The sequence below is a fragment of the Barbus barbus genome (genome assembly GCF_936440315.1).
Source record: "Barbus barbus genome assembly, chromosome: 25".
NCBI classification, from domain to species: Eukaryota; Metazoa; Chordata; class Actinopteri; order Cypriniformes; family Cyprinidae; genus Barbus; species Barbus barbus.
The window spans coordinates 25,921,628-25,931,949 of NC_136753.1; the positions used below are offsets into that span (position 1 = coordinate 25,921,628).

Sequence of the window (10,322 nt, forward strand, 5' to 3'; positions counted from 1 at the left end):
TAAACTGTCACAGAAGCTGTTGATTAATGCAGAAACTAACAAATAACCCATCAGATTGTACAAACAAATTCAAAATACTTTTACAGCTCAAATACTACATTTTGGAAACAATTAAATTCATCTGTGACTTTTGTTAAATAATAATATTAATAATAATAAATAAACAAATACATTTTTGTTTGTTTGTAAAAAATTAATAATGAGTCAAAATCACTCTCTGCAGGAATAGATGTCACAGATGCTGTCAAAACGAGTTCAGTTTATATTACTCCTGGAACATTAAATTTGTGATTGGTTCTGCGGGATTTAATCTTTTAATATTTCCTGAATCGCTCCCAAACAAATCATGCTAAATGTGTCTGTAATCAATTTCTGGACCCCTTTGTTAAGCACTATTAATTCCATATGCAATGCAACAGTGTGAGTACAGCTCTAAATGCTTGTACTGCAATACAGAAGATGTGAATTAAAATGTGTGTGTGTGTGTGTGTGTGTGTGTGTGTGTGGGTGGGTGGGTGTGTGTGGGTGGGTGGGTGTGTGTGTGTGTGTGTGTGTGTGTGTGTCGCTACAAGAGGCCATGAGGGAGAAATGATAATAAAGTACCGTTCTCAGCTCTCAAGCACACTTGGCAGTAGACAAAGAGGACGGGAAAACATGTTCAGTTTGAATGCATTATTTAGGTTTGTTTAGGCACATTCAAGGAGTTTAAAGAGAGACTAAATGCAATCTGTTAGTTGTAATGTATATCCTTACAGGATATTGGCCATGCCAAACATGTATAACTTAATAAGCACCATTAAAGTATCATAAATGTTGTTAATTTAAGTTATTATTCACTGAAAATTACTGCATGACAATTCATGGCATGGGTGCTGAATTGATTCTCATCTCTGTTGATTGTTCTTTTGGGTAAATATTTTCAGTGAATTGGTTGATTTAAGACAGGTTTGAATGATTTGTTTAGACCATTAGACAGATCTTATGAGTGTTAGTGTTCTTTATACAAAGCTATCATAAATCATCAGAAGACTTGAAATATAGCACATCTTCCATTATATTTTAATAGTATTTTTTGAAAGCCTAAAATGAGGTCATACAGGTTTGAAACAACAAAAGGGTAAATAAATGATGACACTCTTAATTTTGCTTAATTTTAAATGGACTGTAATTGTGGGAATCATGTTAACCTACTTTTTATTCTTTGAGTAAAATAATTGAGCTTAAAAATAAAATCTCTGTTTGTTCCTTTTTCATTATCTTGTCTGTAGAGTTTATATTACTTTAGATTGCTTTAATTGTTTCCTAGCCTAAGGTGCAACCTTACCTTCCATGCAGTAACACAACTGTTTTGTTCCTTTTGTTTTTATCTCCAGATCAGGTGACAGTATCTTGGGATCCGGCTCTCTGCTGCAGAACCAGCCTGAATCTTCTCTGATCTCTTCGCACTTTGCGGTGCAGAGTGGGCTGGCCTGTGCATTTGGTTGCCCGTCTGTCATTTCATCCTGGGTTAGGAGCCTGAGCTCAGCCCCAGGGAGGGGAGGGAGGCCATGGAGGTTCCTCTAGTCAACTTTGAGAATCTGGACGACATCGGAATCAACCTGGGAGACCCGAGTGACTCGGGTTATCCGACCTCACCCACCTCAGATGCCCCTGAACCAAACCAGGGGACCCGTGGCATAAACTCACCCACACACTCACCTCAGAGAGGAAGACAGCCGAGGCATTCGCTGGCCTCTCCACCAACGCTCAGCAAGAAAGGAACATCAAGCTGCAACAGCCTGATCTCCAACTGGAAGGTTCTGATTAGCAGCGAGGGCAGTCCCAATGAGGCTCTCCTAGGAAAAGTAACCAAGGATTGTTGTGAGGACTACTTTGCGGAAAAGGAGAAATTCGAGGAGGGCGAACAAAAAGTAGTTATCAATGTCTCAGGGATGATGTACGAGACAACACTTAAAACTTTGAATCAGTTCCCAGATACCTTGCTGGGAGACCCCATGAGGAGGATTGACTACTTTGACCCCATGAGGAATGAGTATTTCTTTGATCGCAACCGCCCCAGCTTTGATGGAATCTTGTATTTCTATCAGTCCGGAGGTAAGATTCGGAGGCCAGTGAACGTGCCATTGGATGTGTTTGCGGGTGAGATAGTGTTCTATCAACTGGGGCATGAGGTCATGGAACAGTTCAAGGAGGATGAAGGTTTCGTCAAAGACCCTGAGCCTCAACTCCCAACCAGTGAGCTTCACCGTCAATTTTGGCTGCTCTTCGAGTACCCAGAGAGCTCCAGTGCTGCCAGGTCAGTGGCCTTAGTGTCTGTTTTTGTCATCACTATATCTATTTGTATCTTCTGCCTGGAGACGCTCCCTGAATTCCGTGATGAGCGTGAATTTACTCCTGCGTTCATCAACTTAACCCGTGACGCCAACGGCACGCTTCTCTCCCCTACTCCTCATCCTAAGGCCATGCTCTCTGTCTTTACTGACCCTTTCTTTGTGGTGGAGACCATCTGCATCATTTGGTTCTGTTTTGAGCTTGGAGTACGTTTCATAGTGTGCCCCAGCAAGAGCGAGTTTTTCAGCAATATCATGAATGTCATTGACATTGTGTCCATTATGCCCTACTTCATTACCGTCATAACGGAACTGATGGCCACCCAGGATGAAGACCCCACCGCCGGCCAGAACATGTCTCTGGCCACGCTACGTGTCATCCGATTAGTGCGCGTCTTCAGGATTTTCAAGCTGTCCCGCCATTCCAAGGGCCTCCAGATCCTAGGCCAAACCCTGAAGGCCAGCATGAGGGAGCTGGGCTTGCTTATTTTCTTCCTCTTCATAGGCGTCATCCTCTTCTCCAGTGCCATTTACTTTGCTGAGGTTGACGAACCTGACACTCAGTTCGTGAGCATCCCTGAAGGATTCTGGTGGGCTGTGGTCACAATGACAACGGTTGGCTACGGCGACATGTGCCCCATCACTTTGGGGGGAAAGATGGTTGGGATCCTCTGTGCCATCGCTGGCGTGCTGACCATTGCACTTCCCGTTCCTGTCATCGTCTCCAACTTCAACTACTTCTACCATCGTGAAACAGAGCAGGCGGAGAAACAAATGATTGAAGCTGCTGCTGAGGCTGCTGCAAATCAGAAAAGCAGTTCTGAAGAGAAATATGAAAGCAATTACTCGCTGGACAAGAGCAATGGGAATTGGCAGATGGGGAAAAATGGCATTCCATAAGGATTGGTATATTTCGCATGACTAGCAATAATGACTGTACAACAATGCACTTAGAAACTCTCGGCTTTATGGTTTGACAACTTCTTAATTAAGAGTTCTACATATGTACCTAATGCTGTGCATATACCAACAGTACCTTTGCAGAACGTGCCGTTTCAAAGGGAGAGCTCAAACAGGCTGCTAAAAACACCTTTGATGGATGACTATCAAACCTCAGAAGCTCTATCTACTAAAAGGAAGCAAAAAATATTGTAAGGAACATCCCTTTAAGGCTTTACAGTAATATAAACTGAAATGCACTGAACCGAAAAAGGAATATGAAACTCAGAAGACAAAAAAAAGTACTCATGTCATCATTTGCGAGGCAAACGGGTCCGTTTGACCGAGGTCAAAACAAGCATTTAATTAATCGCGATTAAGTGCTTGTGTTGCCGAGTCCCTCAAATTAATGCCGAGGAATCATGAATCTGCACTCTGAGCATCCACCCAGCACCACCTTTTGCTGATGTTGTCGTTCCTTTAGAGTTTTGCACTGACATCACCTTTTGTCCCTGCTGCTTGTGAGAGAAAAAGCTTATGCCAAACTGTTATCCATCTTTCAATGTCACTGAATGTCTCCTCTAACAGCCCTGGTAGTTGTCATACATAATCAGGCCTGTTTGGAATTTAAATACAGTATCCTACGCATGCAAGTATGTTATATTTGGATGACCCACCGTGCTGTGGCAGCATCTGCTTGCTGCTGGTCCCACATTTTCTTCTGGTGTTTCTATTCTTGTCAACATACACACAGAATGAGACGCTAGAACTCTATCTTTAGGGTGAGATTTTTTATTCGTCTTTCTATGCAGAGTGAGTTCAAGTTTTGGTACACACCTTTGCTTGGCAATTTCATTCAATTAGTTTTACATCATATCTTGTCTCTTGTTTGACCGAATGTATATAAAAAGCTAGTAGGATACACAGCACTTACTTCTTTACCTACAGGCTTCAGTGGCCTACTATCAGCCTTACTCGTTATGCACATGGATATATGGCTGGAAAACGCACAAGAATTTAAGCATGGATTTCTACGAGTTAGCCACTTAAAACAATACTTGTCGGTCAAATGGAGCACAGATAAAAAGTTTTCATTTGGGCTGGTTCTGTTGGTGGAGGAAATGAGTGTTATTTTTCCATCTATCAGACTAATTTATGCTGACTTGACAAGCCAATGAAGGCAGAGAGCATGATCGCACAGTGCATGTACTGTATAGTGAAACCAATTAATGATCAACCACTGCAAAAGACTGAAAAGATTGCAGCAAATATATCATCTAATCCAGCCTAACGACTTACTTGTAAATGTTTGCAACATCAGGATGTTTCTTGTGGATTTATCTTATAAACAGAACAGGAAGAATCATTATCTTACAAGCATATTAGTAACATTCATAAGCATATTAAAGGAATTACACAAAGTTTTTGTCATGCAATAGTGCACACATATCTGTCTTTGCCCATGATTGTAATAGATGATATGTTTTGTTTCACTTATGAGATATTATTGACTTTCCGAGGAGTACAATTTCTCTCTTTGGAATAAGAGTAAGATGTGTTATGCTCATCTCATGACATCATTTTTAAATTTTTCAGTGATTTCACTATGCTTACAGTAATCTGTGTTTCCATAACTTGAGGTTTCTTTATTGGAGGAATTCCCTTTTATGAGAGAATATTTCATGCTTTATTTGCATTAAAAATATTGCACATTTTAATGAAATATAGAGAACAAATGTTTCCAAAGCAAATTTTGATTGTAGCATTTCAGCACTGACAAAAGCAAAGCAATACAGCACTTTTCAGGAAAGCTAAAATAAGTTTTCCTATAAGCTTGAAAATGAACTTATGCCAGCAGGTTCCGACACTTAATTTATAACTGCAATATAGATATTACAATGCTTTTTATCATGCTGTTGTAAATTTTAAAAGATGCATGAAAACACTGAGATTAAAGAATTTGAAAAAATGACCATGCTAGAGGTAGAAAAATAATATTTAAACCATCCCTCCATTGCGTCAATGGAAAAATCTAAAGTATATTCCCTTGTGCATGCATTTTATGTCATAGTATGGTGTAATATCAATTGTAATATTGAAAGTCATTGTTCAAAATATTCTGAGAGTTCTATTTTGATTTTTTACAATTATGCCACCGACGAAGGTGATAATGCTAGTGTTATGTGGTCATTATGCAATTTAGCATCTCATGAATGTATGCTATGGCTGTATGATATATTTTGATTGTTTAAGCACTATATTTTATTCATAATATTCTGAGTGCCTTTTATTAAATATATATTAAATTTATTGGCTCCAACTTTGTGTGATTTGACAAGGACACATACATTCTCATTGTATGATTATGTGGCGACCCAACACAAAATAAAATATGATTATTGTAAAAAAAAATATATATCCATAAAATAAGACAAAGACAGAAAAATTGGTCCACTGAAAACATTAGCTCCTGTTTTTAATTCATTGCACTTTTGCTATACATGCATACACACACACACACACACACACACACGTGTGTATATATATATATATATATATTTTTTTTTTTAATGTTGTAACTTATTAAGCCAATAAAACACCACCCAAAAACATTGCGGTCAGCACAAACTACATTTAACATACATTCAGTGTAGCTTGGGTCAATTCTTCTTTACTATTTTTTCCCAGAAAAAGATTTTTCTTGTCAGAAACTGTCAAGGTTTTGCAGTATTATTATTCATAAATCATGATATCAACTTTCTGAGAGGGTGGTGGTGTGTGGTTCATTAGGTTTTAATACAGTATTAAGAGAGGTTAAAAAGTTCGTCTCAGGTCACTGAGACAGGTGAGAGAGCGACCATGATTTGTTGGCGCGACCTGTGGAGTTTTTCGGAGACGGAGACTAAACAGTGCAAGATCCACAATGAGAGCACATTAATGTTTAAGGCCATTTTATTTGTGTATGTGTGCACACATTAATGTTTCAGAGCTCACCGTCTATGTGGACCAGGTTATTATAGTGTGTATGTAAAGTATGAAGATGCAGCAGGCATTTTAAGTTGGTCATTCCTCAATAATTTCAATGTTTTTCCTCACTTTCATCAACTGTTCTGAATTACCAGCTTAAAATCTCATTTTTTGGCTTGATCCTCACTAAGCCCATACCAAATAATTTTTCCCCAATAATAATTTTGCTTTCCATATTTATCTATTTGTTGAGCTGTGATATAGGGAAAGGGGAAGGGAAGTGGTGTGTGGCCAAGTATGATGACCCATACTCTGAATTTGTTCTCTGTATTTAACTCATCCAAGTGCACACACACAGTAGTGAACATACACCTGGAGCAGTGAGCAGCCAATGCTGCGGCGACCAGGGAGCAGTTGGGGGTTCGGTGCCTTGCTCAAGGGTCTCACCTCAGTCGTGGTATTGAGGTTGGAGAGAGTGTTGGTTATTCACTCCCCCACCTACAATCCCTGCCGGACTTCAGACTCGAACCCACAACCTTCAGGTTACAAATCCAACTCTCTATCCATTAGGCCACGACTGCCCCAGTGTATATAAAACATACACTGAAAAAAAAACAATTCTCACTCTGAAAAATCACTAGTAAAATTCACAAAGAAATAATTAGAAAGAAATTGCAAGTTACACATTGAATTAAATGTCAAATTTTTAAAGTAGAAGGACTGTAAGAGTATTTATTTACTTACACATACTCTAAGTAAATATATATAATATCTAAGTAAAACATACTCTAATAATACCAGTTCTGTTAAAAGGTTTAGTTCACCCAAAAATGAAATTCTGGTCTCATGAGTTTGTTTACAGGAGCAAAGGAAACAAAGTGTCCTTACTTTAGTAAAAGAAACCCAGTCTCCTATTGGCTTATATCGAAATCCTGTGACATTTTTATTTATAAATCCTCATTTTGTACTTCTAATTCATGACCATCATTTTGTTTTGCTCTCTCTCCTCCGCATTTCACCGACGCTTCCGCGACGCAAACGCCCTACTGCATCAACCACCCAGAAAGGCTTCCGTGTATGACAGTTAGCAGACGTGAGAGAAAAGTGTTAATAATGTTTTAAATATAGATATATTTCTTACAAAAATTAATTGATTCACTAAAGGAGACCTTTATTCACCACCCGGAGCCATGTGAGGCACATTTTATTATGGATGGATGCGCTTTATTTGAATTTTTTTGGACTGTTGAAAAAAAAACACCCACCCACTGCCATTATAAAGCTTTGGAATGAATTAAGTATACGAATACACCCTCACTATTTTAATTGCATTGAATCAACATTTTGTTCTGATTTTTTTTATCTGGACGGTTATTTCAAGACTTGATTGATTTCAGTCATTTGACAGGCAGTCATAAGAAGCACTCTTGCCTAGAGGTGAGAGTCCAGTTGAGACACTAAAATATTGAGCAGTGAGACAGCAAAGTAACCAAATACTGAACTATGTATATAGTATGTAAGAGAATGCTGTTAGTGTTTGTGGTTATGTAAGAGGAATGCTAGGTATTATATGACTGTCATTTGAGTGGTGTCATTTCTGAAGTATGATATCGCAATATTTGTTTGTCATAATAAAAATATAGTTTGGTGTATTTTTAGGTACACGAGAACACACGGTTTCCAAGCAAAGCAATCAAATAGTTTGATAATATATTTTCATATATGTTAATTTAAGCTAATAGTTGATGTGAAAAAACAAAGTACAAAATAAAAGTGTGAAATGTAGAGAAAAAAAAAGTGTGAAAACAACAACCTTTTTCTTTTGGAATGCTATATTTTAAATAAACAAAAATAATGAAACATACTTAAAATAAATATTAAAAACTCCTCAGCAGTTACACCGGTCACAATGCAGTCCTAGGTGCCTAATGATGTGTCTTATATCTGCTTTTATCTCTAGAACCCGACACTACGCTGATAACCCCTGATAGGACCAATTAGGAGATTGAGGAAAGAAAAATCACACAAAGCCGGCAATCGCTTAATACCCTGGAGATACCCTCGGTCTCATATATACTTAACTGCTCAGGTGCATGGTAAGGTCAAACAGGGTATGGAGAGAGACGTGGTTATAAACAATTAATGACCAGCCATTTTGTTCTAGTCTTGCACTGTTTAGACCGTTCAGATCTCTCTAGCTCTGCGGCTGGAAAACTTTACTAGCAAATTAAAGCTGAGTAAGACTGATTACATCTACAACAGGCAGAAAGTGAAAGAAACTGACCCCTATAACCCGAGCGTGGCTCGATTTGTACTTTCACGCAATCCTGATTACTCCGGTAACTTTAGTATGCAGACCAGACGATATTTGAGGTGATTGCAGGTTTAATCAAAGAAAGGTGACACTTACTAATTTGGGGATTATAGTTACTTAGGGGTCTCCAGCATTTTCACTGGAAATCTGAATTCATTTGACGCAACTTAGAACTATCAGCCTCACATTTTCTGTAACTTTTTCAGATTTTTAGTTTTTTATTGTTTAGTTTGTGGTTGTGCTTTGCAATGCCAAAGTCATGGGTTCAATTCCCACACTCTGTTGCTGGGGCGGTAACCTTTCAAAAACTACTAATATGTACAATTTAGGTACTAATATGTACCATTTAGGGTAGCAAAAAATGTACAATCCCAATAACAGCTTTGCACCCTTTTTCTGAGAGTATGTACAGTATATTTTCAATGCACTATATAAAACTGCATTGCAAGACATGTTTTGTTATATTTGAGAAAATTTGGTTACCCAGGTGATGCTAAATTAATCATCCAGAGTAATACTTACAGTCATTTTTTAATTGAATTTGGCATATTATCCAAAGCAACTATCATTGCACCACAGGTATACTTTTTATCAATGTATGCATTTCCCATTAATTAAACTCATCGGTGGCAGCGCCATGAGCCACTGTTTAAACTGCAATAATATTTACATGTTTAAAGTGACAACAATTTTTAGGTATTTTTATTTTCAACAAAAAAGTGACCAATCATTATTCACTTTCAGTGGCTCCCAAACAGAGGTCAACTTCATGCAAATGAGCAGAAAAACATGGCAACTACCAATGAAAAACCAGTGACCCACTGCCTTGTACAACTGGATGCCACTTTCTTGAAACCAGCAGCAAGCCAACTTTTAACACTGTCCCTATAGTGATTTTATCACTGTAAGTGTGAATGGGGCATTAGTTACCACTTATCTATGACATGTAGAATTATAAGTACACATACTCTATCTATACGTACTTATAATTCTACATGTCATAGATAAGTCTACAGAGATGCATGGCCATATAGTACATTTAGAGGTGAGACAACCTTAAGTGTGTGATCTTTACTGCAGGAGCTCTCTCTTGAATTCAGATTAATCTATAAAGTGGAATGATTTTTTTTTTTATGAGAAATCAAATTTGATCATTAAATGTCCAATTTATGAGTAATATATACGTGAATTCAGTGGCGTAGCGTCTGGGTATGCAGGGTATGCAGGTGCATATGGGCCCGGGCAGACTGGGGGCCCACCGAGAGGGAACTTTTAATTGAAACGTAATTGAAATATAAACTTGCACGTGCCCGGCCCTTGTCCGACAGCTTATCAGAACTCTCTGCCCGAGTCCAACCCGAGCCCTTGTCTTTTTTTTTATCTCTATCTCTCTTCCCCTTTACACAGCTGCTGTTGCAGCCATTAAAAAAGTTCAGTTTTGGTTCTTATTGGAAAAGTGGTTATATTACTTTTCTTTATTAAGCTAATTTAGAAACATGATTGGAACATTTTATGTTTGTTAAATTCAAGTTGTATTTTTTTTTTTTTAATAGGTTACCAATCGGCCAGCGCCAGAAAGTGAGTTGATTATGTTTGATCAGTTTAGCCTTCACAAATAAACACAATTTGAAACATAAAAAAACTTCATGCATTTCACAATATAAATTTAAAAAGTGAAGATAAATGTGTGATAAATATAAAATCGTTTGTGCTAAAAGTGGAAGCTGAAAGCGCGCTTTGAAGGACATGGAGGCGCTAGCGAGATCACTTGC

General features: G+C 38.1%; 1 protein-coding gene across 1 annotated transcript; it reads left to right on the forward strand.

Annotated features, from left to right (window-relative positions):
- Positions 1–1,547: 1,547 nt before the first annotated feature.
- LOC306845450 (potassium voltage-gated channel subfamily A member 10) lies at positions 1,548–3,230 on the forward strand (the record flags this gene model as incomplete). The annotated part of the gene is made up of 1 exon (XM_079378267.1): positions 1,548–3,230. One exon carries the CDS (start codon positions 1,548–1,550, stop codon positions 3,228–3,230), a length of 1,683 nt encoding a protein of 560 aa, XP_079234393.1.
- Positions 3,231–10,322: the final 7,092 nt, after the last annotated feature.